Source organism: Thunnus maccoyii, chromosome 7, assembly GCF_910596095.1.
Source record: "Thunnus maccoyii chromosome 7, fThuMac1.1, whole genome shotgun sequence".
NCBI lineage: Eukaryota > Metazoa > Chordata > Actinopteri > Scombriformes > Scombridae > Thunnus > Thunnus maccoyii.
In genome coordinates, this window is record NC_056539.1 from 17,076,361 (window position 1) to 17,104,135 (window position 27,775).

General features: G+C 39.9%; 4 protein-coding genes across 7 annotated transcripts in view; 2 read left to right on the plus strand and 2 right to left on the minus strand.

The window, feature by feature from the left end:
* The first annotated feature begins 3,095 nt into the window (after positions 1-3,095).
* Positions 3,096-9,404, plus strand: prrg1 (proline rich Gla (G-carboxyglutamic acid) 1). The gene is made up of 4 exons (XM_042415707.1): positions 3,096-3,195; positions 4,183-4,223; positions 5,100-5,260; positions 6,163-9,404. The coding sequence occupies exons 2-4, from the start codon at positions 4,214-4,216 to the stop codon at positions 6,625-6,627; spliced, it is 636 nt and encodes a 211-aa protein (XP_042271641.1). The 5' UTR covers positions 3,096-3,195; positions 4,183-4,213; the 3' UTR covers positions 6,628-9,404.
* A 734-nt stretch (positions 9,405-10,138) lies between these two features.
* On the minus strand, positions 10,139-15,017 carry cpox (coproporphyrinogen oxidase). The gene is made up of 7 exons (XM_042415706.1): positions 14,212-15,017; positions 13,805-13,948; positions 13,406-13,516; positions 13,109-13,250; positions 12,196-12,414; positions 10,828-10,932; positions 10,139-10,724 (listed from the first exon to the last, which is right to left on the minus strand). Exons 1-7 carry the CDS (start codon positions 14,777-14,779, stop codon positions 10,640-10,642), a joined length of 1,374 nt encoding a protein of 457 aa, XP_042271640.1. The 5' UTR covers positions 14,780-15,017; the 3' UTR covers positions 10,139-10,639.
* Positions 15,018-16,064: 1,047 nt separating this feature from the next.
* ccdc181 (coiled-coil domain containing 181) lies at positions 16,065-22,260 on the plus strand. 4 transcript variants are annotated; one of them, XM_042415704.1, is made up of 7 exons: positions 16,065-16,322; positions 16,653-16,815; positions 17,562-17,672; positions 18,060-19,043; positions 19,214-19,360; positions 20,228-20,385; positions 21,486-22,260. In XM_042415704.1, exons 3-7 carry the CDS (start codon positions 17,571-17,573, stop codon positions 21,655-21,657), a joined length of 1,563 nt encoding a protein of 520 aa, XP_042271638.1. In that variant the 5' UTR covers positions 16,065-16,322; positions 16,653-16,815; positions 17,562-17,570; the 3' UTR covers positions 21,658-22,260. The 4 variants fall into 4 exon arrangements, with proteins under 4 accessions (XP_042271638.1, XP_042271637.1, XP_042271635.1 ...); XM_042415703.1 differs by having other exon boundaries at positions 16,656-16,815; XM_042415701.1 differs by lacking the exon at positions 16,653-16,815 and having other exon boundaries at positions 16,066-16,322.
* p3h2 (prolyl 3-hydroxylase 2) overlaps positions 22,257-27,775 on the minus strand; it is a 64,550-nt gene continuing 59,031 nt past the window's right edge. The window contains exons 6-15 of the mRNA XM_042415700.1: positions 27,079-27,168; positions 26,520-26,560; positions 26,244-26,329; positions 25,996-26,123; positions 25,783-25,878; positions 25,457-25,607; positions 25,149-25,266; positions 24,912-24,987; positions 24,299-24,439; positions 22,257-23,616 (exon numbers count right to left, since the gene is read on the minus strand). Of these exons, the coding sequence (XP_042271634.1) occupies positions 23,524-23,616; positions 24,299-24,439; positions 24,912-24,987; positions 25,149-25,266; positions 25,457-25,607; positions 25,783-25,878; positions 25,996-26,123; positions 26,244-26,329; positions 26,520-26,560; positions 27,079-27,168 (1,020 nt within the window). The 3' untranslated portion in view covers positions 22,257-23,523. The remainder of the gene's footprint in view (positions 23,617-24,298; positions 24,440-24,911; positions 24,988-25,148; positions 25,267-25,456; positions 25,608-25,782; positions 25,879-25,995; positions 26,124-26,243; positions 26,330-26,519; positions 26,561-27,078; positions 27,169-27,775) is intronic.

Sequence of the window (27,775 nt, forward strand, 5' to 3'; positions counted from 1 at the left end):
GAGGAGAGGCTCAGTGAATAGAGGTGAAAAATATTATATTAGTAATTACATTAGTTATCAAAAGGAGAGCACACATAATAGCCCGTGTGTGTGATTTGGTTAAAGAGATAGTTCAGAGATACAGTGGTTTTGGGGGATTTTACTGTTTTTCCCACTTTCCCAGAGTCAGAAACTAACAAATGCCTTTTTTTAAAATGTAATTGGTGTAGTCTGAAGTTAAATCAAGCAGCAATATTAGACTATGCTAAATTGTTGAGTGTCTATGAGATCAAATAACTTAAGATCCCACGCATCCAGGAAGCCTACTTACTATTTTTTGAAGTGCATGTTTTCTTTCGCAATTCATACGGCCATATTCTTTCACTCATAGTATAAAAAGTTCCCAATTTGAACACAGAATAAATTAACCAAGATTGGTTACAAGATTCTCACCTGTAAAAAGTGGTCTTGCCTATTGTTTGTGATTTTCAAAAAGCATTCTCATAAGTATAATTTACAATGTTTCCTTCACTATGCTGTTAATGTAATGCGCCTAAAATCACAAACTGACTCATATGCACTTTTATTTTTAACATTATTTATTAACATCATCCACTACGGATGTAATTGAGATCTTCACTTTTCTTGACTTAACTTTTCAATTTGATATTATAAAACTTCTTTTTAAAGGATTGATGTATGTGTCTCTGTCAGTGGATACTGTGCTATAGTAATTCTCTTTAAACTGTTATGGAAAATTGTGGAGGTGCAAATGCTGTTTCAGAAGTTTTGCAGTTGTATTCTGGGGAGAAATGTAAAATTTATGTGGAATACTGGATAAATGCATTGTCTATATATCAGTATTGGTCATAAAAACCCTAACAGTAGAATCCTCCTGCTCACAGCCACCAGGAGGTGAAACATCCACAATAAAAAAAAAAAAGTCAGACAAGTCATTTATAATTTAACCTCATTTAACTTTTGCCTTTTAACTACATCACTGCTTTGCTCTTGTGACGAACTCTCACCTCTTTTTCTCTTCAGGTTACACTTTGTTCAACACCACATTTTCTGTCTTTATCACACATACATGCACACACACACACAAACCCTGTGCTGAGAGAAGCTTACAGCACTCATTTCTTCCCTAATTGAACTAAGCTAATTCTTTGTCCTCAGGGAAGAGTCTCGGAATTAATTCATATTGATTAACACATAGACATGTGCACACACACACACACACACACACACACACACACACATACACAGATACACTCACACACACACAAACTAGTCATTTTTGAAGAAAATTAACTTCATGGTTACAATTCGATAGAAATGCAATTTTGATCAACATCTGTGTTTGAGTCTTTGTTAAATGATGTAAATTGAAGTAAAAGGTTATACTGGCATTACTGTAAAGAAAATAAAGGTGTGTGTGCGTGTGCGTGTGTGTGTGTGTGTGTGTGTCTTTGAGTTACAGGAGTGTAGGTCATCTTCTCCTGACGGCAAAGTCTTTCAACATCATTACTGATGATTACAGATTGTAATCAGTAGAGACTCGGTGGTTAGGAACACACAGACACACAGATACAGACCTGGTTTAACCACATGACAACAAAACTAATCATCATTAATATAACTTTACTGCTATGGAGTTGCAGTACATTTGATCACATGTGCAAGGTCACTGCTCAGATTGAAATTTTGAAATTGACCGACACAGAACATTAGGCAAAAGCTAAACTGCCAGGAAACAAATTGATAACTATTTTCTCTTCCTCCCTTTGCCATCAATAGCTGGCCGGCAGTGCACCAGAGCTGATTAGCTGATGTGAGCAAAAACCACAATTACTCTAAGCAGGTGTAGAGAAATGTGAGACAATACTAACAATAAGTTTATTGTTGTGTAATAATTGATTACTATTTTTTGGAATGGGATTTAAAAAAAGAAAAAAAAATTCCAGGCCATAAAAGTGTCAGCATGTAACTGCTGTGATAAATATTTGCAGTTCTAACTAACTAGGATTAGAAACTAATTTTAACTGCAAAAGTTACTACTATTAATACTACCATTATTGATTATATTGCTGCACTACATGGCTAATACTAATTTACTCACAGAGTACTTGCGAAAATTGTTTTTCACTAAAACAGCAAGTTATCACGATAACAACAAAAAATACTATATATTATATATATAATATAATTCAGTCTGATATTTGCAGTTTTGACACTAAATTTTGTGTCCATATCACTGTGGAGGTCAGTTGTACTGTAAAATGTGAAAATTACAAACATGACATATTTACTCCTGCAGGTAAAAACAGGCAAAACATAAGACACAACTGAATATGATTTAATTGATTATTTGGATTTAAATTTAAATCGAACAATAGAAATAACATTTGGTGGAAATATGCCAGTTTAACAGTCAGATCCAGGAAAAGAGAAAGATAAAAAATAAAGTAATCTCTTTTATTTCATCATCTATTTTTACTTTAAGTTTCAAGTTTATGAGATATGTTGATGTATGTTGAACTGCTGATATTATGAGCATAGTTTAAATGAATGGCCGAAAGTAAAGAGTAACACTTGCTGATCACACTTGCAGATTAAACTCTTTCAACTTTTTAACCTTCCAATTTTGAAAAGATTATTATTACTTTGAAATGGTTATGCATTAACACCTTATGTTAAGGCTCTGATTTCTAGGATGGTTTGAATTGCTTTATTTTCAATTGATGTGTTGGTCTAACGATGAAAACTGAGCAGCCTTGTGAATTGCTAACAGTAGTCTAATACAATTATGATTAATATACTAACCATAATCATAGGCAAAGTGATATTATTACTACTACATATACATACTACATACATGTGAGTTGTCATTATTGTGGTCAGCATCTGTTGATCCCCGGACTGTCCCTTTAACACAGGGGACGGGGCAGTGCATTGGCTGGTGCCGTGGATGTTTGGTTGGTGCTAGATTTGAGTAGCCCGAGGGGCGATCGCGAGATTTGTAACCTAACCCTAACTTTAAGCCCAACCCTAATAACACTCGCGAGAGTTCACCCCTCTGATCCAATCCAGCATTTATCCATTTGGACCGCTGTACGCAAACAGTGCTGTGCGCCTGCGCAGGGTGCATAGCAACACTCTGGGGCAGCAGAGGAGACGGAGGTTCGTTTATCCGCATTTCAGGGACGAGAAGAGGTAAGCCAAAGTTAATTTCTGTGTTAACATTATATTTCGACACGAAATAAAAACGTATCATTTGGCGCGGGTCTTTCTGTCGACCTCTGTGTCGGAATATACGGCCGTTTGAGTCATGTGTGGCTTGTTAAATCGCATCCGGAGCTGGAAGCGCAGTGATTCCTCAAATCATCCCCGCTTGTCAGGTCAATACACGGGGCGCTAACCAGCCAACACACTCCCATGGACGAGAGAAAACTGTTAGCAGCCGCAGTGAAGCTAACAATGTTGTTTTTAGTCCTTCTTTGTCCCGTCTCTCGGGTAAGTCGTGTAACGGGGCGGCGGCGCTTTGTTAGTTTGTTTCCCCTGCTGGTGGTGATCTATTTTGGGTAACGTTAGATACGAGCAGGATTCCCGTAAGTTAACACATCCATGTGTAACACTGGCCAGCAGCCGCCATTGGTCACTGACACTTTGGTCAAAGATTTGTCATGTTCACAACACAGCAACGCCCTTTGACGCCTGACCAGGGAAACAATATTATTATCCACTCTTTCGATTGTAATCTTAATTTATTTCTCAAACATGGAGGAAAAAAGAAAAAAATAACTAAAGGGAGTGAAGGTTTCATACTGTATTATTGTCCTGCATTGTCTTACAGCTTCCTTTTCCATCAGCTACGAGGTTTAAGGGGATTTCCCTGAATTGAATAATGTTATGCTGTCATTTGACTCCTATCAGATACTCTTTTTAGTAGCAGATGGTTATAATAGTTCTTGAAAATGTGTGGCATGAACCCCTTTTCAGTCACATTAAATTATTAGGTCATTTTTGCATTGTAGGACTCCCAAGACCCAACAGTAATGTTCACTGGCTTTTACCCTACTTAGTGTTTGTCTCAAGAAAGAAACAACGGAAGAGGTGTAGTTTTTAAGGACAAAGTTAATTATTATCTGACTTGTATCAGCAGGTTCAAAGCTTTACATTTATGTGTTTGGTTTTCTACAGATAAATCACCCCAAACAGACTTGCAGGAATCATGGGGAGTGGTAAGTTTCATGACAGTACACTCATTCTTTGCTCCTACAGAGACGTTCATGTGAACTTAATCACTCAAATTTCATCAGAAAGTCCTAATCCAATTTGTTGTCTTTTTATTTCCTTTTGTGTTGATTTTTGACAAAGTTTGGCACTCACAACATAGTCGTTGGAATGTGACTATTCAGTTATTTTCTGTTGTCTTTAGCACACAGTCCCTTTTCTTTCATGTTTTCCGACATTTTGCCCCTAATTTGTTTTTGCTTTTCAAGTCTTGCGCTGATCACATCCCTGAACTCATGAGTCACACGGACGCCATTACTTGTAAACACAAGTAGCACATTAGACATTCCCGGGGCATGTTGTGGCATCTTGTGCGCAGTTTCTGATGAAAAGTTTATGTTTTTATGCTGGATGTGTAAAACAGAGGGCTCCTCTGTCTCTCAGAGTTCATTCCTCTAGTTTCTCTTATGTGGCCCAGGGATTGATGCCTAAATCAAAGGAGCTTTTGTTTTTATGCAGAAATGTGGGCACTGGGCAGCGCTCGGCTCTGCTCCACTGCCTTTGTTTCAGTCCCCACCTCACTCCCTCTCCCATTTTTTCAGCATCTCTATCCTCTTTTTTTTGTTCCTCATGCCTCACTCTTCTCTCTTTCAGTACACTCTCTCTTTGCTTAATTTCTTCCCCCTTTGCTTCCTCTTCCCTGCTGTTCCGCTTACTGACTCACTCCTTTCCTATTATTCCTGTCTCTGCTTGTTATCTTGATTCATGCCTTTATTTTCTCTCACACATCTCTCAATCTTACATCCTCACCACCTCTTTGTCCTTGTCTTTGTCTGCTTCTCTCCCTCTAAAACTCCACTAACTTCCTATCGCCCTCCTCCCAGTGTTCCTGCCAGCGGACGCGGCGCACTCGGTGCTGCGGCGGCTGCGCAGGGCCAACTTCCTACTGGAGGAGATGAAGCAGGGTAACATCCAGAGGGAGTGCCGAGAGGAGATCTGCACCTATGAAGAGGCACGCGAGGCTTTCGAGAATGACGAAAAGACGGTGAGGGGACGAGAGGCACATCACATCAGATATACAATACTTTCTCTCCTGACGACTAAAAAAATACACTCAGGAGTAGAAAAGTAGAATACATTAAAACTCCTGCCACACATTGTTTATGGCTACATTTGCAAACCCACATAAACCACTTAAAGGAATAGTTCAGATTTTTTTGACATACAGTGATATGAATAACTCACCAGTTATAGTTTCTGTACAGGGCTTTTATCTTCAGCAGGGAGTCACATGTTCACAGATTTCCCGGTCAGTATATGACTGGTCAGACAGAAATTCCCCACAGCTCACAGGGTCATTAAACAAACACATTTCAAGCAACAACACAACAATTATCCACAGGGTAGTACACAAATTAAGTTATCTTCCTGCTGCTTAATTCTTCTTTTGATCTGACCGGTCACTGGCTGCAAATCCTCAAATCAATATTATTACTGTTGAGTAACTCATCCTTTTAAAGTGCTACTTTGTCAGGTTCATATGTCCAGTAATGGAATTCTATGCCAAGACTGGTAGCTTGTGGAATGTGGGTGTTTTTTCAGGAAGTGATGATTATCAGCAGGAAGAACAGCCGAGTTCATGCTAGGGAGGGAGGCGTATTTGTAACCATTGTGAGAGGCTGGAGAGAAAAGTCACGTAGATGTTTGTGCAACAATCATGTGGTCGCTTTTTGTTCGGGTGCTGTTGTCTCCTGCCTTTGTGTCGCGGTAATCCAGATAAAAAGTATTCATACAGTGGACACTGTATGTACTTTGACCTTGGATTTTGGAAACAATTTTGTACCATAGTGTTTATACTGAATAGAGTTGAGTCTTACGTTGAAGAAAATATTTGTGATATCTTAATGGTTTTGACAGCATGTGTGTCTGTGTTCTGATTGGCTGCAGAGACGATTCTGGGAGGAATATGTGCGGGAGAGTAGTCCATCTGGAGGGCTGGAGACAGTGGTCGGCGGAGTTCACTCTCTCTACCTGATTGTGCCATTGCTGCTGGTTGTGCTCATCATCGCTGCTGTCGCCATCACAGTGTGGCGTTGCCAATCCCGCAAACGCTCACAGCGCAGCCCCAGCCTGGGACACTCACATCACGACCACGTCCTGTCAGTGGTCTCTATGGACCATTGGGGGAGGGATTACCACCACGGTGACCAATCAGAACTCAGCGTCCACAGCAGCCCAGCTTATCCAGGCTCAGAGCTCACATCAGGAAGAGGAAGCGCTGGTGACCCTCCACCGTCTTACGAGGAGGCTGTGGGCCATGCTGACGTCCATATAGAGACGGAGCCACCTCCACAGTATGACGACATAGTCAACTCCAGCACGACTAATGTCACCGGTGGCCATGAGAAGTAAACCTGTCTTTCACTACCATCCCAACTAAAGCCCTAACCAACACTAAGACCATCTTATCGTTTAGCAGCACCACTGTTGTGGTATCACCAGCCTTCCCCATTCGACATACAAAGAAACACTACTATCTGTCTGGTTAATGGACTAATGCAATCTGTGCCAGAGCCAGCGCTGTTGAAATTTGCACTAACATTTCATCAATGAGGTGAAGTGAAAGCAGGAAGGAGAAAATTATATTGCAATACCAAAACCAACAATCACCTCAGCTGAATTGAAGTTGCATCTATGCTCTCACACTTTAGCAAATAATTTAACTCAACAGACATAACAAATGTTGCATGTGGCGTAAAGAAGAAAAATGGGCTCTGATCGCCACAATGAAGGACAACTATGTGTATATGGAGGTTGGACCGATGCTTTACTGAAGGCTAGTGCCAATCTTTTTAGACTTAAGTGGCCAATATTGGATATTTTGTACCTACTTATTATATCTTTAAAGCTGGAGTGTGGGACTTTTACATATAAATGAACATCCAATACATTCAAGCCCTTGCCAAATGAGTTTACACAATGCGGATCATACATCTCTCTGTATTTCACAATATACAGAGTTTTTAAATCTGGTGTCTGGTATGACATTCCTGTGCCGGTGCACCCATAGTGATGCATTGTACGTCAACCAGCAATGATTGGTTTCCTTTCAGATTTTCTGGGGAAATTACATCATGTTTGGCATCTCGATGGGTGCTCGGCCCTGAGTTATCTTTGTCAAACCACAAGGCATACTGGGTATGCGTGGCTAAAAGCTGTAGGACTGTTAATATGTCACTTCAGTTTTAATATTTTTTCAGGCAAGAAAGTAACAATTTAGACTCACAATATGTGGTCAGTTTATCCAAATAACACCGATTTGGACAGTGTTTTTGTAATTACTCTGACTGCCAGAAGGGGGATACAAAAGTTCTGTGCTGTAGGTTTAAATTTGAGCTTTTTGTTATCAAAGTATTTACTGTTTCCATCAAGAATTTTATACATTTTCGATTTGCAAAACCTTTTCTTTGCAAGATTCAGAAACAGCATTTAGACCACAGAACATCAATTCCAGTGATACCAAGACTAATTAAAGCTGCGTTAAGTGATTTTTTTGACCACTAGCAGACAGAAAGAATCAAAAACAAATTCAAAATCAGGCATTTTTTGTGCTAACCTAGCAGACAATTATCTGCTCGTACATTCAGCAAACACAGAGCAACATGAGCATTCCACTTGTTTCATCCTACTGTTTGTGACCAACTGATTAATCTATGTCCAATATTTACTTGTTAACTCTGGTTTGGTTGACCAATTCCTGAGAAAAATACCTAGGTCTTTAGACTGCTACATGCTAAGATTTCATGGCTTGGCTTGGTATGCTTGGCTTAGTTTGTTAACTATGAATGGCGGGCTGCCCAGTTTTATATCTGGGGTTAAAGGGATCATTAGCCAAGGGCAGAGTTGGGTGTTCATTCTCAGTGGGTTCGACACTACTAAAGAGACTTCTGCATCATAATCAGTAATATGATTTGTTGTTGATATCAAAAATATCACTTAATGCAGGCTTAAATAGTGAAGTTGCCAAACTAATGCATCAGTCCAACCTCAGTATACACTTGTGAATGTTTTAGAGTTTAAAATTCAAGATAAAGGCCATCAGTTGTAAAGGGGGGCACTGAAATTGGTTTTGTGTATGCGTGTCACATGTGCTTATATTTTGGTAATGCATGCAGCTTGGTCTGTACGCACGAGGTTGGGTCTGGCTCTGCAGTGTTTGTTGATGGTCAGAGCTCACTGGCCCATGTCCATCTCTGGGCCGTTGACTGTTGCTAAGAGCCTGCTTTAACTGTGAAAATCTTTCCCTACTCTTTCCCCCCAAAGCTAACGTAACTGTGTTGGATATGAGTTCAGAGTTTGCCTGGTGTGCTACTTTTACTGAAAGTACACTGAAGATTTTTCAAATAGGTTTGTAGCTACCTACGGTATAAATGTAAGTTGAGGAGTGACTTGCATAGGATTGTGGGACAGAAAGCAATAGAGACAGAAGCTTTGGGAAAAGAGTTATCAGGGGTGAGAGATTCTGTATTTTAACGCCACTAAGGATAGAGTCCATGTTTAGCATGTGTGATGTATTTGTATATAAATATGTATTGTATGGGTGAAAGTAAGTAATGGTGAGATTGTTTTTTGCTGCATAGGAATGCAGTGAATGCATTGATTCTAATGTAACTGTAGTAGGTTGTGAATAAATGAAGGCACTTTGTGTTGAAGCTCTAAAGGAGCTGTTAAATGAAAACAAAGACACTCTAGTTTGACGTGTTCAGCATCACTCTCAGCAATAACGATGTCACTGCAATCTTCTGGAAAAAAAAGGTTCTCGTACTCTATATGCAATATTGTTGCATACACTCTAAAAACCAAATATATCAGTCTAATGTTCACCGGTACTGATAAATGTCTCACATGTCCTTTTCACACCTTACAGACTCTGAGCACTGATTATTATTCTACTTTTTTTGTGAGTTGACCTTTGAACCTCAGCACTTGCTATGACCTTGAACTGAGTTGTGCTGGTAGAGGTAGCCATTATGGTTAGGTCAGTTGTACTGTTACTTACAGAGCCCTGTTTTTACAATGCCTTATCAAACAAACAAAATGTTATATAACAATAAATGCAAGGGAACTTGTTATAAATCCTTGATATGTGCAGAAGCTTGAATTAATTTGTAATAAAACATTTAAAATTTGCTACGTGTTTCTGTAATTACATTCAGAGTCTTGAGAACTTGATCCAATGTGTAAAAGAGTTTACTGAGTGTTTTCAAAAGTTCTCCACTAACCTGATGTACTCACCCAAACTGTCATTTTACACATGTATGATACATTCGGTCTATTCGCTGTTGGAGCATATCATTTCAAAGTTACATGAAAGGGATTACAGATAAATGTGTAAAATGATACACAAGAAATTGAGAATGAAACCATAAAATAGCGTATTGGATTTGAGTAGTTCTTTGTACTTTCAATTAAGTGCTGTAACAAATAGAGGATATATGATTCAGAGGGGGGTTATCAGTCAGAAAAAGGAAGTTTTGGGTGGCATATTAGGGTCAAAGATGTTATATAAAATGAAATGAGAATGATCAGAAACCTGGATATGGTGTTTACATGCCACAGTATCTCATAAGCAGAGTATTCCAAAAACCTGATCATAACCAGAGACTTTGTATCTAAAAAATGTTGTTTTGGAAACATTCTTCTTTCTTCTAGCAGCCACCTGGCCTTTGAGTCACACTCATCCTCTCTGAGTAACATGATCCAAAATCCTAGTATTGTTAACTGCTGTTCAAACAAACCAGGAAGTGATTCATTAACCACAAGTGAGCGACCAACCACAATGTAAATGGTGCTAAATAGGGAACACCTTAATTCCTATTATTTAGCTTGGATTGTCAAAGAAAACTTCATAGTAATGAGCAAATGCACTGAAAATCAGATTTAATAAAAATTGATACCAGTGGTAGAACACACATACACACATGGTGGCTCAGTTTGTACCATTTTTCCCTTTCAGTGGTCAGTCCAGACAGGTTCAAGTAGTGCAACCCACATTTAGCCCAAGCATAGAAAAAAGGTGCAGCTAGTGTTTGACACAAACACATTTTAAAAAGGAGCACATCAATGTCAGCTGACCTAAAAGCAGGTACAGTGGCCACCTGTGAAGTTAAATCATTTGGTTTTGCTTTACTTTGCCAGGCAGTCAGTAATGGCACAAAGCCCAGTCAAAAGTGTAACAATACAATGTCTCATTATCAGTACTAATGCCAGTGCGATTAAGTGTTAACAAGGCTGATTTGACAGAACATAGCAAACAGGGGACAGAGAAAAGTACCGTCGCAGAAAACAGGTCACAGCATTATAAAATACAACAATTTCCTGGATGTTTTGTCCATGTTGACATGTAAACTTGTGAACACTGTGATCACACCCACTCCTTTGGGTTTCGTAACACTTCCATCATCTCAGCCTCTTGGGTACCTTTGGCAGGCTCGTGCATGTACTCCCACCTGAGGATGAAGGGTGAGTTCGTTATCAAGCAACAACATTACTCAGCTCATTGCTGACATATAAGGGCAGCACTACCACTCCTTGACACTGGTGTTAGCTTACCTGGCAGTGAGGGGGAGGGACATGAGGATGCTCTCAATTCTGGAGCCAGGTGTGGCCAAGCCAAACTTCACTCCTCTGTCATACACCAGGTTGAACTCCACATACCTACAACACAAGCACACAAAACCTACTGTAGATTTATGATGTATTAAGTGGACACTGCTAAGCTCTGTTGATCCTGTTATTGGTCCACAACACCTAGTGGTTTTTTGCCTATTTCAGCTACAATATGAAAATAAACTTAAAACTTGCTTGAGATGTGTAGATAAAACAGAACAGTGAGTAATTTAGAGAAACTTATTCTGCAGATTATTTTTCTCAATTAATCGATAAATAGTTTTGACTATCAATGTCATAAAATTGTGAACCATTATGATTTCTTGGTGACATTTTCAAATGTCTTGTTTGGTCTGATCAAAAGTCCAAAATCTAAATCCAAAAATAAAATTCTGTTTACTGTCATTTATGGCACAGAAAAGCTCAAAATCCTTACATTTGAGAAGCTGTAACCAGCAAATATGTGTTATTTTTGCTTTAAAAAAATGACTGAAACAATTATCTGACCACCAAAATGATTGCAGATTAGTTTTCTGTTGATTGACTAATATAATAATGCAGCTCTGAAATATTTCCTCCTCTTTATTTTTTGCAAAAGTTATTTTACACAATAATTGAGATCTTCCATATTGGTGCATTTACAGTATGTGCTGATGAACAGCTCTGATACAGTAGTCGTGGCTGAATCAACTCAAATTCACGTTATCCTTTGTCCATCTCTGTTTACTGTTTGTCCTCCAGGATTGTCAAATGCACAAATCAACCTGAAAGACTGTTCAAACTAACTTGTGCTTTAATATGCATAACCACAAACTGTAACATAATTGTGAGTTTACTGCCAAAGCTCATTCTCAAGCCATCCTCTCTAGTCCAGCCTCTTCTTTCTCCTACCTCACACTTCATCTCACCCATCCAATCATTCTCAGAGTTTCTGGCTCACTAAAACACTTCTTCCCATTCATAAAAAACTAGCTCTTTCCTCTATTCTGTTTTGTTAATCTCCCACCAGATGACTCAATACTACCAGCTGGGGCAGAGAGCTATGCAAGAACCTGCTCTGGCTTTGGACCACATAGTCTGCAGTAGAGTCTTAGTCTACACCAGAAATTTCGATAATCCATTTTGCATCTATTATATTAATTATTTATCTTCATAGTCAGTTTGATAAATAGCTGAAATCATGGGAGATCCTAAAACTGGGAGTTCTGAGTGACTGAACTAAAATGGGCTAAACCATGCAAAAAATCACCTTGCAAAATCTAACAGCCAGCAGTTCTCAGCAGTGAATCAAACCTTATGTCAAATACTCACCTGCCTCGTCGTACCTGCTGCCAGTCTTTCTCCTCATCAGTAAAGGGGTCTTTAAGGTGTTTGTATATTATGGGCAGGTAGCACGGCACCACAGTGCGGGCGCAGCTCTTGACGAAGTTGAATGCCTCCTCTTGACTGGGGCTGTCCAGGTCATCGAAGAAGATCCCTCCTATACCCCGAGTCTCTCCTCTGTGGCGGATGTAGAAGTATCTGTCACACCTGGACAAAAACGGAACTGGATTAGAAAATAAGTTTGTTTCCCTGTCAAGCTTTCTGTTTGGTTAATGGTGGAAGATTCAACTGTGAAAACAGTAAAGATCACAATATGCACTACATGAGGTACATTAGCTACGAATGGCTCGTTCTGTATTGACCAATTCTGAGGAGCTGATATCATATCATAATATTTAAAATGTAAATAGTTTAGATAGCATATTTATAATTATATAGCATTCTCCATTTATTAAACTTCAAAACATGTAGCTGCCCGGTAGCTTTAACATTGCCTCATGTTGTCTGCATTTAGTCAGTCCTCCACAAAAAAACTACTAAAAACTAATTTACAGCCAAACAATAAAATACACAACTGGACCTAGATACATCCACAGTGGGAATTTTAGTCTGAACTACTTTTGTGTTCCCTCACAATTAATTTTGAATTAACAAAATCCACTTATGACCAGCCACATCAGATAAACCACACCCGTCTTTTCATATCCCCTAAGGTCATTCACTAGCCAACGTCATGTCTCAACGGTTTTTCTGCGACTGCAGATTTTAGGCAGAGACTTCCTCTTATCATCATCATGCAGTAAGGATACACCCATTGTAATCCACACACAAACACCCAGAAATCAGGCCTACGGATGCGTACGTGCCTAAATACAGGACCTAACTTTCACTGTGACAGTACCATTTCTTGAAGTCGCTGTAGTACTGCGAATGGTGCTTGTCACAGGCCTCCTTCAGGGTGTTGTGGAAGTGAAAGGCATCTTCTTTATTGATATAAACTGGAGTCAGGTCCGTTCCTCCACCAAACCACCACTGCTTAGAGCCTGGAACACACACACACACACACACACACACACACACACACACACACACACACACACACACACACACAAGGGTTATCATTCATTCATGAACTCAATAGTGTCACGGACACCAAGACACAATTGTTGACGTCAAGTACTGACAATCACACACTCACCATCTTCCTCCTCGATCTCAAAGTATCTGTAGTTGAAGTGCACTGTGGGGATGTGGGGGTTCTTGGGGTGGATAACGGAGCTCACTCCCATGGCACAGAATGGCAGCTTGCCTGAGAGAAAACACCAAAGACAACGTGAAAATTGAAACACACACAGTTCAGACATTCTCACTCACTGAGAGTGAAACAGTAAAAATGGATTTGTAAAGTCCAATGTAAGACATAACTGTTCGTAGATGCAACAATGAATGAAAATCTGTGTGTGTACCAGAGGAAGTGCTGGGTAGATGGACAGCCCGATCCATGATGTATAACTCTTAATGTAGGTCAGCACACCTCTGGTCATAAACTATGTCAAGGTTTAAGCTTGCATACAAATATCAGGTAAACAAAACTTACCATCTTTCCCTTTGAGGACTTTCCCTCTGCTCCTCATCTGCTTGGCAGCCTCTTCTGTGAGGTTTCCAAACACCACTGACACATTGACTCCTGCCTTCTCAAACACCTTTCCATCTTGCAACACACAGCTGATTCCTCCACCACCTGACACGCATACACAGACAGGGTCAAAAGGGGATACATTACAGAGATTGACTGCTCTGCCTCCTGGCAATACAGCATTTTTGCCAGTTTATGGCTGTTTTTCTTGCATGCATCTGTGGCCATGTTGCTTTCAGGACAAAAACACGCAGCATACTTAAAGTTGCAGTGCTTGGAGAATCTCATAGGTATTATGATCAGGATGAAAATGGATATGTCCTGCTCCATATTGAGCTCTGTAGTTTATTAGCTGAGCCCGCCCTCACCTTCCTTCCTGTGCCACCGGTCCACCTTGAACTTCCCACCGTCCACCTCCTCCAAGGCTTTGCAGAAGTCGGCCTGCGTCTCCATGATCAGCATCTCCATCCTCGTACGCATCTCCCCTTTCCTCCCCTGCAGCACACCGACGTCGGTGACCGGAAGAGACATGAACCCCCGGCATCTCTCCAAGATATCCCCCTCCTGCTCCTTGTCCTCTGCGGCTTTGGGTATTTTCGTTGCCATTTCAGCACGCTGGAAGTGGCTAGCGTTGGCCAAAAACCCCGCTACAGCCGCGGCAGCTGTTACTGCTGCGGCTCCGCTGAGCGCCAGGGCCCCTCTTCTGCTCCGCCCGGCTGCAGCTCTGCCTGCGGTCCCATGGGACATGAACCGCACGCCAGTACCCCTGGAAAACCATCTTGTTCCCGTAAGCAATGACAACGACGGGCTGTGAGTGGAGGCTAACGGCAATTGCGACACTCCTGCATTAGCAAGCCCCTTTAAATGTGAAATCAAACATCGCCTAGACGTAGTCTGAGCTGTTTTGTTAACTGAGCAAAAGACGATGGTGGCCATTTGTCGGAAAATCACCCGCTATACTCTCGATGTGCAGTGGCCGTTAGGGTAATAGGCGTTTACTAACTACTCAAAACATTATCAGAAGTTGTGAGCCTACGTGCTGTCAGTCATACCTCCAGTCAAAGTGCGTGTGATTCCTCGGTAGTGACAGAGGCCGCTCGGGAAATGTCGTTCTGTGTCATTAGCAGCGCTGAGTTCCTCGAGCTGTGAAAGTCGACACCGAACTTCAAGACCCAGAATGCAGTGCGCCGAAAAATAAATGTTGCATTCAAGTACTTCTCATATGCTCCGCCTTCTTCGTTTAAAAGTAAAGAGAGGAGTTCAAGTGCGTGCTTATGTTTTTTTTTATCACGACATCCCTTTCATCCAGTCGTCTGCCGCTCATCTGCGTTAAATTCACTCAACCTCAATAACTGCAGTTTCCTGATGCAACTTTAATTATACTCAGAGTCTCGACATATTTATTGTTGAGGTTTAAATTATATTTTGATCATCTCTGCAGAATTAAAATCCCAATATCGCCTCTTAATATTCCTAATATTTTAATTAGCCTTTCTATTTTATATCATATGTTAATAGTTTTCTTCTAAGAATATGGGACCGAAAGTCATTTGATTGATGAGCTGGCACCACTGTCTAATGATAATGTGTTGTCAAGATGGCTACATCAAACATTAACCAAAGTAAAAATAAGCTGGGCCCCTGTATGCAGTAATGTGGTTACACTCAAGTTTGTTTATGAATTAAAGCTTATAATGTTATGGTAAATAAACGACTCCTTTGTTAATCATCTTTGTTCTTATTTTAGCCGTGTTATGTTGTTAGCATTTTAAAAGTATTGTTTTATCTGTTGCCTATTTTGTATTGTTTTATTTTTAATATTAACTGTACAAGATAGGTAATAATACAAGACCCACCTTAAACCTTTTCTCATTTCAGTTAATATATGGTGTATACTCCCCAACAAATGTGCAATTAATTTAATCATACAATCCAACTGACACGCGCTACATGTGGGGGCCGTTTTATCGTGAATTGGCCTTTTTATCTTCCTAAATCATTTTAACTGAATGCTTTAAAGTGGGCTTTAGCTAGAGAACACTAGTAAAGTAATTTTTATTATAACTCATTGTAAAATTAATAAACAGCGACAGTGCTATTTTTATAGTAACCCTTTAAAAATTCCTACAGGATTACAGCAGTTCTTAATTCTGAATAATTTAAAGCAGGGTGTCTTTCCTTGTTTGTAGCCTACATAGAGATTTTATGAGCTGCAAGCGAGTTGTGGTGTGTGCATGTGTCCCGTATGCGCATGCGCAAGTAGTAAAGCATGTTGTCGGTCTCCATGACGACGGCTCTAATAAACCTTTAAAGGCTGTGGGGAGACTAGTAGCAGATTATGTGCACAGGTGTTGTTCCGCAGACAGCCAGGCACTGTGTGGTCCAGTTAGATGAAGAAATAGTCAACAAACAACCCGGCTGGATGTCTTCTTTCACCGCTTTTAACTCAACAAGAATACTGCGCAAGGACCTGCTGCCGGTGAGTTGACCAACAAGCAACAATTCTTCCTGCTATTTATTCCCAGTAGCCAAAATTTGTGCTAATATGATTCCTATAGACGCCAAATCTGCTTTACAGCTCACCCTCTTACTTATATCTGTCCTGTTCATTTTAGAGCTATATAAACAAACAGGATTATAATCTATGTATGTTAAATTCTGTTTTAATAATTCTGTAGCTACTGAAAATGGTTATGTCTTGACAGAAACATTGATTCGATAGCTACAGTAAACATAACCTAAAATGTCAGCAGACATGTTGGAATAACAATTAAGAATAGTTAACCCTGAAGTACTGATTTCTGTCCAGTAGGTGACGACCAATCGCACAAGCAACACAACACAACACCAGTACAGTCCTGTATAACTAATATACATACTGTGATGTGATGATGGCCAGGCTGATATTGACGAGGTGGATTTATGGATGATATTAGTACAACTTCCATGAATTCACCGCATCGGCTAAGCAGGTTTTGCAATTTTCATATTTGTATTAAATTATTTTTTATTTGATTCAAAATATTTTCTGTAATGTTACTGCTATTTGTTTGATAGCACGGTATTTATTAAAAAGCCTAAATTAATATAATTCAAGGCATAAACATTTTAATAAATTGACAAACTTTTGAAAATGAAAAACTCTTTGTATGTCTGTATCCACAGTTACAGCATATGTGTCTGTGTCATTATGGACATGCAGACATGTCAAAGATATCATTAAATATAGATAATCCAGACAATCAAAGACTACACACCTTGTGCTACATATTTATGATTCTTTGATTTAACAGTGAGATTAAAACTGCTCATTATTATGATTTAAAAATATATGCAAACATAATATACATAAACATAATTTTAAAAATAAATAAAACTGAGTTTAGAAAAAGGTCAGTAGCCCTGTAGTGACCTTGTTTGTAATCATCATTACAATTCATACTTACAAGTAGTTGGGCTAAAAATGGGAGTTTTGTTCTGAGGAAAGGTTAGTTGGTCACCAAAACATAAGAATTGATCTTCTGAGGAAAATGAATGTCATGGACATTGTCTTTGTCATGGACTAAGTGTCGGTCAAGAGGAAATCATTCTAAAAGAAAAAGTCATCCATTGGAATAAAAATCCATAAAATGTTCCTTGTTATCTGGCTGGTAGATGTTGAGATATTTTGCTGTGGACTGTCAGTCATGCCTACGTTTTGTCTCTGATCCTCTCCCAGTGATAGAATATGACTGAGGTGGTTCACACAAAGTCCCAGGAGGAGTATGAGGACGACTTTGAGAAGGATCTAGACTGGTTGATCAGTGAGGAAGATCGGAGCGAGGACCAGGTAAGTGAGTCAGCCTGATTGCATCTCCTTTCCTGCTTTCTTATTTTTTCTTTTTCTTTATCATCCTGCTTCTATTTTTTTATCATATGAAACTAAGTTTGGCGTACTGCTCTACTTACTCGGTGCTGAATGGGTCGCTGACCCTGCTCCTTGAAAGTGTGACAGTCAATAGTGTTGAGTTACCCGAGCTGGCACATCTCACTGCTTGCATGTGAGACCTTCTCTGTTGACATACAGTGACTTTCTTTCTCTCTGTGTCACTGCAGGATGCAATATTGATGAACACACTTACACATGTCTGTTATCATGCCTGCGAAGTATGGATGTTGCTCTTTCATTTACATTCAAACCTGATTTATAAATGTAGCTGGCTTCTCCACCCCACAGGGTCCTGACTATGAAGACATAGAGGCAGAAATTGACAAAGAACTGGAGGAGGATGAGAAGCATCAAAGAATGAAACGGAAGGAGAAAGGCAATAAGGAGGAGAAGAGTGGCAACAAAACAGAGGAGTTAGAAGAAGATGAAGAGAGGTGGCCCTCACCTATGGAGCCGCTGGAGTACGACTCAGACGGAGACAGCCCACATAAGTCGTCACCTATAGTCCCACCTCCTCCGGGGATGGATGACCAGACAGAAGAGGACAAAAAGTACATTCTGGAGAAGATCCAGCAAGCCAATCGGGAGCTGCAGGACCAGGAAGCTCCAGATATGACACGGCACAGGCGGCTGCATTTTAAAGAGACGCTGGTGGACCTGGTGGTGCCTCCGCTGCAGTTTGAGAAAGATGGCAACAGTGAGGTGGAAGGGCGAAAGGACAGTAAGGATAGAGCTAAGGATGCAGAGGAAGTGTCAGGGAAACTGTCTGAGCTGAAACTTTCCCCCCGAGAGAAAAGTGTAGGTGGATGTGGAGGATGCAGCAGGACTGGGGACAACAGTGAGAGAGGGCAGGGGCTAAAGGAGAGCAGAGTCCTTGTAGAAAAAGATGGGAAGTTTGACTTTGTCAGCCTGAAAGAGGTGGAGAGTCAAGGCCTTCTCCCTCCCATAGCAAACAGCTACAGCTCCCTGGAGCAGACTGTGAGCCCCGGTAAGATCCACACTTCCTCCTCCTCCTTCTCTCCTCATTCTCGCGTTGGATCTTCTCGCTTCCAGCAGGCCGTCAATCATCTACAGGCCCCGAGACCTCCAGCACAACCCAGGAACAGGCCCAGCTCAGCCAGCCACAGCCAAAGAGGCAGCCAGAGGAGAGACACCAGGCGGCGGGTGCAGTCGGCCACCGGGACACCCTGTCAGGCCACCTACATCCTCACTCCCGAGCAGAAAGAGCTGCGGCAGAAGATCCAGGAGAGGAAGGAGAAGCTGACCAGAGAGGTAGGAAGGAAGGTCTGTTAGATAAAGGTTGGGGGTAAATTCTGAACTTTCGCCAGTGAGTGTAGCACAACATCAAATCCACAAAATAGCATATGCATTATGTTTCCTCTTTAAGGATTGTTGTTTCTTTCTTAAATAACTCTTTTTAATCTCTTGTGCTTCCCTGTCAGGCAGAGCAGAGGAAACTTGAGGAAGAAGAGCAGAAGAAGCAGGAGAACGAGCTGGCGTTCAAGGCCTGGCTGATGAGGAAGAGAGAGCAGCTTCAGGGGGAGAGAAGGATCCACCGAGCCCAGGAGATGGAGAGAATGAATTCTAAGGTATGGCCACAAGGGGGCACACCAACCTGCTAAAACACAAATATACAGTTTAAAGGAGGATTCAGTGGTGGGACTGTAGCTGGGAAACAGTCACTAATGTTATTAAATTTGTTCAATATTTTACAAGCATTAGGTGTTTAATGGAGGAGCTAAACCCCGCTTGAGAAATTCCTTTCAATTTATGATTACAGGACACAAAATGACCATGTTAACTATTACTTTGCTCTAATGTCCAGTGGATTGCTATAACACAACTGCCGTTCAGCCTAGTTCTGATTTGGTTTAGAATTTAATAAAAATAAACAAGGATGGAATTAAATTTCACTATCTAGCATTCATTTTGTGAAGTTATATATTGATTTCCAGGAGCAGAACTTTTGCACACCTGCAGATCGACAGGTATGTCGGAGAAGACCATGAGCCAAGAACAAAGAACTCCCACACACTGTCTTCTGTGTTTGCAATTAGAGGAGATTTATTGGGAACAACGTTTCGGTACACAGACCTTCAATAACCTGATGAAGGTCTATGTACCGAAACGTTGTTCCCAATAAATCTCCTCTACACAGAAGACAGTGTGTGAGAGTTCTTTGTTCTATATATTGATTTCCAAGAAGTTATGAATTTCTCAGCACATCAGTCTGTCATAGGATACTTCTGCAGTTTTTGTTTTTGAATAAGCAAAGAAAGAACTGGTTTTGTAGCCTGAACAGGAACCAGCGCTGCTTTATCGACAAGGAAGGAGGGCCACCTGCAGAATCTCAAACTTTAATTCACAGAAAATTCAAGCAAGAGCACATCACAGCAGTAGTCACAGTGAATATAAATGTTTGCCATTAACCCACTTTTTCTGCCTCCTTGCTGCAGAGGGACTCCTGTGACCCAGAGGAGGCCTTCAGGTTGTGGCTTCAGAGGAAGCAGGAGCAGCAGCAGAGGGAGAGACAGCTGGTGGAGCTGAAGCGGCTGGAGGAGGACGGTGGTTACCTCCTACGCAGCCGCGAGGACTGTGAGCGTGCCTTCAAACTGTGAGTTCACTTTAATACTTTTACACTTGTCATTTCCTATAGTAATAAAACCTTGATTAATTGTAACTTGATGTTACAACATCACATCTCACCTACACAGAAATGATTACATTATTTTCTTTTACATTTTTTTTAAAGATCCCCTCCAGACATGTATAAACATGTATATAAAACATTTAATAATAATTTGTGTCTGATATGTTTTTTCCACAAAAAAAGTTCAATTATCTTGTTAAAATTCTTAATATTACATCTACTTCTTCTCCCTCATTAAAATAATCCTGAATATATGAATATGCAAATATTTTTTATTTTAAAAGTTTTACTGCCAGATACAAGATGTATCTGGCTTCACTGTGAAGTTCAGTCTCATTGTATGTGGACTGGAGGCTTCAAATTTCCACATCACACTTGTGTAAGTTACTTATCGAACCAAGATTAGCTCCAAAATAGTTGTGATGTCACAAATCCTGCTCGTAGAGACACGCCTTAAACTCAGATTTGCTGGTGTCTGGTGTCAAACTGCACCTACATCATTCTGCACAGTGAAGCTCAAACATCCAACTGAAGGAGCAAGAAGAAAAACACATTTTCGAGAGGAGGGGGACTTTAAGTATTAACGAAGTAATTAAAAAACCCATTTAAATCAACATCTCACTACATTTTTACTACATATTACCTGGTATTTGTTACCTCAGCCCCTAAAATAAATACACATTATACATGTTCACCACAAGTAACAGATTTGAGCAGATTATCATCTTTTTCAATCTGTCAACATTGCATGTTAGGAAACATTATGTCTACTTTCATAAGTCTATGGCCCAGTCTCCACACTTCTTATGGTGGCCTGTAATTGACATATGCAACAGTAGAGACAAAAGCAAGCTAGCAAAATTGTCATTTGTTTTTCTGAGAGTGAGTTCATTTGGATTTTGTAGGTTGAATGTTTTGTAAGCAGGTCAAAGGTCAAAATCCCAGTGCAGGGAAAGTTCAGTGGCATGGAGAGTAATGACATTATGGATTGTGGGTTCTTTGTGATAGGACAATATAAATATTTGATAATTCAGTACCCCGTCCTTCCTTTCTTCCTTCCTCAGGTGGCTGAAGCGGAAGCGGGAGGAGAAGCGTGCAGAGCAGCAGGCGGCTCGCGAGCGTTCCCGCAGGTTGGTGCTGGAGGAGCGGCGCGCGCGACGCATGCGGGACCTGATGTGTACGGCCAGTGAAACCAAGTCATTCAGATTCACTGAGCAGCTGGCCTACCGCTTTTGACACGCACAAACAAACCCAACATGCCCTCTGAATCCATACAGCCAGCATCACCTCATGAAAAAAAAAAAGATTAAATTTTAACCACAGACTGAACAACATGGTGTGGAATATAAGGCATAGCTTATTCTGTTTCTATTTCTGAGCTATGTTGAAGCACATTTCTAAAAAACGACACAAAATAACAAAAAAAGTTTACCACAGTGACCTCCACTCAGTTTACCTGGGAAAATAATTCATCAACATTGACTTCAGGTGTGATGAAATGTATCGAATAGATTATTTTTTACTATATTTACCTGTTTTGTGTAGTGGCAGATGCACTTTACTTTAAATAGGGCTTTTAAAAAACAGCTTTAAGACAAGAGCTGAAACATTTGTTACTGTATGCCTTTGACAGTGTGTTGTGGTTACATAGATACTGTATATATATACAGATACAATAAATTATACAACAGGTGACTTCAATACATGTAACTGTAAAGGAATGAAATATAAATTTCTACTTGTAAATATTCCTGCTGTTTACTAGACATGATATGAAACACATTCTTATGTCATACAAAAAGACGAGTCTGAATGAATAAAAGTACACCATTAAATATAGATATTGGATGTTATATTTTTAATTTATAGGCATGTACACATACATTTTTTTGTGCTACAGCATTTCATAATTAAATATCAGTGAAACAAAAGTGGCCAACCTCATAAAACGACAGGACTAAGTTTCTGGTTAGCAGTTTGAATCTCTGTAGAAACAACAAAGCTACTCTTCTATAATTCTCTCCATTGGATTTACAGTGCACGACTCGGCCTATCATCTGTGTCCTCAACAAAAATATAAAGAATTAAAAGACCGTACAAATATGTATTCCTTGAAACAGGAATGATTGACATCTTTTATGACAAAAGTTCCTCATATTAAATGCTGACATTAACAACAGCAGCTGTGTATTATTATTAAAAAACACATAAATAAAAGTAACATATAAAACACACACATCAGTGAACATGAAAACCAGTATTCTGCTCTGTGTGCCCAGACAAGAGGGGAGTTATTTATCACAAAAACAACAACAACAACAACAACAACAACAATAAGAGGAAAAGTGGACAAAGCAATGACAGAAGACATTTTCAGTTTCAGACTCAACACACAGAGGAGGACAGAGTGCATGATCATTAAATATTCAGCATATTAGAACACATCTCTTTCTTAAATCCTTTGAATCAGATATCCAAATTAGAAAAACAGTGCACTGCCTACTTTGATAAAAAAATATTACTGGCACGGAAATAAAAAAACAAAAAAAAACCCATTATGGAATAACATAAAGTTGTTAGTAAGGTTTGTAGCATATGTAACAATACTATTTGTGAAGATGAAAATTAATACTATTTTGAACTACTGACCACTGAAATTAAAGTACTTTTTAATGACTCTACATAGTGTTTTTGAGTAAAACCCATTGAATATGTCGCCCAGAACAAGGTACAAGAACAACCTAAACTCCACTGCCGTTCTTCTCTTTGGCTTCTTCACAGTTCAGTGAGATTACAGGTATGAGCACTCTTAAACAGCAAAACAAAGTTAGTTTGACTTTTTTTAACTGGAGGCTGTCATTGGAAGGACAGACAAAAAACAAAACAAAAAAAAAAACAACCCCAAAAGTAAACTCAAGTACTGGTGTGTAGAGAAACATGAAAAAAACACACAACTGACAACACAAAAATGACAATCTTGCACTTCAAACAGTACAAAACTAGAAATGTTCTGATTCAAAGGTCATTCAATAAATAGTTAAAATATATAGAAGGCTTTCATTGAAGGGGATGGGAATGGGTGAAGGGTTTTTTCTCCTGCTTCTACAGTTCATCTTTAGGGTTGATGTTGAGACCCTGACCCCACACAGACTGCGAGTCCAGAGCCTGGATCACCTCATCTGCCTGTAGTCTCTCCTGGGGAAGAAAAAAGAAAGAAATGAGGGAGAAATAAGATTAACTCTGGTGAAGGGAATCATAGAAAGAGAATATGAAGCTTCAGCGAGTCTGTTTTTCAAAGGAAATTCAAATTATATTCAGATTACAGCAATAATTGTACTGCCTGCTTCTATGCTTGTACTCTTGTGTTGGTCTGATGTGCCTCCTAAACATAATAACCTGACTATGTTACTTTTGTGGAGAGCTTTTCCACCACTGTCCAAATCTGATACCAGAATTAAATTTAGGCTTCTATGGTCTCAAATTTATGGAGGAGGGAACTTTCTCTTCTGCATCCCCAGTTCATGAGTTAAAAAGACAAGCTTTGAGTATCTAAAACTGCTTTGTTTGGTAGCATGAGTTGCAGTCGGGTGAAAAAAAGGATTCCTAAATTAACAATGCTGCCCTTTATAAAATCATATTGGTTGATTAAATGCAATTCCCTTCAAAGCACAAAAATGTTAAGAGGGAATCTTTGAAATAATGACAACAATAGCGCTAAATATTCAATATAACATGTTTTACAACTTATATTTCACTCCAAACTGGAATAAGAAGCAAAACCAACAGAACCAAAATTAGGATCAGCCTAGAAGTAAAATGACTATCACCCCAAGTCAGCATGTCTGCCAAAGCCCCTTAAATTAAAGCAGCAGTTTACCAGTTCTCTGAAGAGCGGGTCCAGGGTGAACCACAGAGCCACAGCACACCTCTGCCCACTGGTGACGGCCTTAACTCCATGTGGATTCTCCCCTCCTGATGAGAAACCCACCATCCTGCCACACTTGGGCTTCACTGACGCCTGCAGAGGTTGTGCAGGGGGGAGATGAGGTTAAAATTACAGCCATTTATTCATATTACTAAGACAAAGTCTTCACTATGGAGCTTCATTGTTAAAGCAGATGTTTGTCTTTGAGCTGAATCCAAAGCTGATTACACAGTTTTTATGAGCAGCCTGTTGTGTTTATATTTTGTTTGGTTCTACTCATATGATGACTTTACCCAGAAATAATCCTCCCTTTCAGTACATGATTTGACCTCATATAACTTTCCTTTTTTGTAGAAACATCTCAAATTAAAAGGCAATGGTCTGAAATTACAGTTGGTTTTGTGACTGGCTAATGTTGGAAGAATATCAAGGCTCTTTATTCATTTTTCAATAGAGGTCAACCAGGCTGAAGTGGTTAAAAAATCATGTTTAAGGGAACTGATTAAGAAATACATTTTCTGTAGTAATTCATATTCATAGTCATATTACAGGAGAAGCAGCTTACTGTCACTGTTTTGGCATCCATTTCTGTGAAGATGAATTCCCCACCTTCAAAATCTCCATTTAGATATAACAGTGCACTAAAAAATGAAATAAAAAGTAAAGGGGAGATCAGATCAAACGCAGGGTTACTGTATGATAGTGAAAATTATAAATGCTTAACTGTGTGATACAGCTGCAGCATGAATGATTATAATTCATGCTAATTAATGTTACTGTGTTGGCAGCAGGTGGCTCATACCTGTAGTCTCTATACGTGTATGCTGGTGGCTCCTTCCAGCACTCGTTGGCCTCAGGGTCCAGCAGACAGTTGTCAGCGTGGATGGGATGGCTCAGGTCATTCCTGTGGTCTTGCTGGCCTGTTAATGTACAACCAACAGACACAAAAATCATAAATACAGCCTTTCAAATAATATGTTAAATTGACACAGAAGGAGATTTTATCCCGAGATCTTGTATATTTAAATCTACCACCTTATCACACAGAATGTGAAACATCAGTGACAGTTTTTCAGTGTCAAGCGATGTGTGTTTCTGCCTGTGACTGACCTGTGATGGCTGTTCGGCACACCAGGTGTGTGTAGGAGAAGTGCAGAGTGGAGTTGAGCATGAAGTAGGACTCGATAACGTGTCTCGCTCGCTCACTGATGTCATAGAAGAGGCGAGCGCTTCTCATCGGCACTCTGCCCTCATATCCGTACTGCAAGGTGGCAAACAAAAAAAAGACATTATAATACACAGTCAAATAATGAATCAAGAAAGATACTGTACAGGTGACACATTTTATTGAATACTGAATTGAATTTTGACTTCTTAGTTTTAGATTCACTTCTCCACAACTGATGATCTAGTAACATGTGTTTATGTTCGTGTACCTGCAAGGTTTTGAGCACAGTGGCACCTTCAAACTTCTCATTGGGGGTATGTGGAGACATCTTGCCTCTGTAGCCATCTCCTGCTAGCGTGACCGCCTGGAAGCCAAGAACACAGCCAAAAAAAACTTTCAAGAGAGAGTCTTTTTTTTGCTGTTTGTGACTAATCTGTTGATTTAAAGTCCTGATTTTATTAAAGTTGTATAAATTCCTTACATGTGCCAAGTTTCTGAGCTCTAAGCACTCTTCTTCAGTTATCACATTATCCAGCAGCACCCGCTGGCTCCCGTTCAAGGCCACAGAATTCTGCACCAGCTGCACACTGTCATACACCAAGGGGCCACCTACATAGATCACAGAGCAGCATTTAAAGAATGCAACATATTATCTAAACCGTGGCGGTCCGAAAAGATTTTGCAGTTTAACTCCTCTTCTGCCCATCTCTGCTACCAGTGACAGTTTACCTTCTTTGAGTTGCAGTGAGGCAATGACGTTCTTTTTCTCTGAGATGGGAACGTACTCCATCCAGCCATCTGTCCCTGAGGGAATCCTGCAAAAACAGAGGAGAGTCATTGTGTTATGCAAAATTGTCATTTCAAACTTTGCAAATTCAGTATATGCAGCTTATGCTACTACAGTCAGGATGCCTTGGGACCGTGGTCACAAGAAGACATACAGTTGTATATATATATATATATATATTATAAAGTGTTACACAAGTTTTACAGGTCTGTCTTTACCTGTTTGAGTCGTCTCTTCCGCCTGTGTTGCCCCAGTAATTCTGCAAGAAAAACACATGGAAATCTGTACATCTGCACATTTTACACTTTCAAAAGCTCTGATGCCAGGAAGTGTTTAAAATGATAAAAACCAAAAGACCAGTGGGACTGATCTGATTGATACATAAAATTATTCACATCTTCTGTGTTTCCAGAAATACTGTTTGCAAAGAAATTTAAAATATGTAATGTCCTGTTAATAACCAGCAAGTGTCGCTGTTGGCTGAGAGGACAGTGGTGCAGGGTGGCCGTGCCAGACACCTGTTACTCTGCTTTGATTCAGCCAGCAGCAGGGGCACATTATTTACACACCCAGCAGATCTGTGTCTGCTCTGCATCAGAGAGAGACATGTGGACCGGCTTACAAATAACTGCCTGTTAAATTACTTAATCTCTTTACATTTCTGGGTAAAACTGAGAAGCAAAGGGGAGTGGTCTTGCAATAAGTACATGCAGTCTTCTTTGAGGTTTTAGTTAAACATGAAAAAAATATTTTTTTATGATAATTATATTAACTCACCCCTTCAGTGAATCCCACACCCATGGTTGTGCTGCCAATCAGAAGCAGCTCCAGCTCCTGTTTGTGCCTCCTCAGGTACCATGCAGCTCTCTGTGAACACACACACACATCAAAGATTTATGGTAAACAGTTTCCTGAGCTAGTAAAGTAAATGCATGCATTCATCCTTGAGAGATGTTGGTGTAGGTGCAAAATTACTGTAGAAAAGACAGAAAAATACAAAGAATATTTAACAGTAACGTAAAGAAATGTTCCATGTTCACACCAATGTTTTAGCTGAGAGGATCAGTATTCACAAATGTTCAGATTTTGTGCTCACAGATACAGTAAAGACAACAGTATGAATGGTTTAATATTTATCTTTCATGTATCAGAGCTCAACCTATAAAAGTGACAGTGAAAGCCTGTCCTGGGAACCAGATTGAGTTTTATTTTTCCCTCGGCTCTGCTCGCCTCAGAGCCAGGACTAATGGAGTGTGATGGCTTCTCTCTCTCTTTTTGTCCTCTCAGAGGGACACTTTTACTGATGTTTCCTGCCTCGAGTAAAAACTTGAATGGAAGCAAAAAAAAAAAGTCTGGTGTTTCTCAGGCCTGCTGTGATGGCTCTGTATTAAAGTGGATTGTGCTAGAAAGACAATGACAGATAGACTTAATATATGATCTACTGTGTAAAGAGAGTGACTCATACAGGATTTTT

Bases quoted from the DNA above. Each gene is read 5' to 3' on its own strand.
- ccdc181 (XM_042415704.1), top strand. From the start codon at position 17,571: ATGACTGAGGTGGTTCACACAAAGTCCCAGGAGGAGTATGAGGACGAC. The intron at 17,673-18,059 runs GTAAGTGAGTCA...TCCACCCCACAG, and splicing joins AAGATCGGAGCGAGGACCAG to GGTCCTGACTATGAAGACAT. The intron at 19,361-20,227 runs GTATGGCCACAA...TCCTTGCTGCAG, and splicing joins TGGAGAGAATGAATTCTAAG to AGGGACTCCTGTGACCCAGA.
- prrg1 (XM_042415707.1), top strand. The intron at 5,261-6,162 runs GTGAGGGGACGA...GATTGGCTGCAG, and splicing joins TCGAGAATGACGAAAAGACG to AGACGATTCTGGGAGGAATA.
- cpox (XM_042415706.1), bottom strand. From the start codon at position 14,779: ATGGCCACCATCGTCTTTTGCTCAGTTAACAAAACAGCTCAGACTACG. The intron at 13,517-13,804 runs GTAAGTTTTGTT...GTTTTCTCTCAG, and splicing joins AGTCCTCAAAGGGAAAGATG to GCAAGCTGCCATTCTGTGCC. The intron at 10,725-10,827 runs GTAAGCTAACAC...CTTCATCCTCAG, and splicing joins TCCCTCCCCCTCACTGCCAG to GTGGGAGTACATGCACGAGC.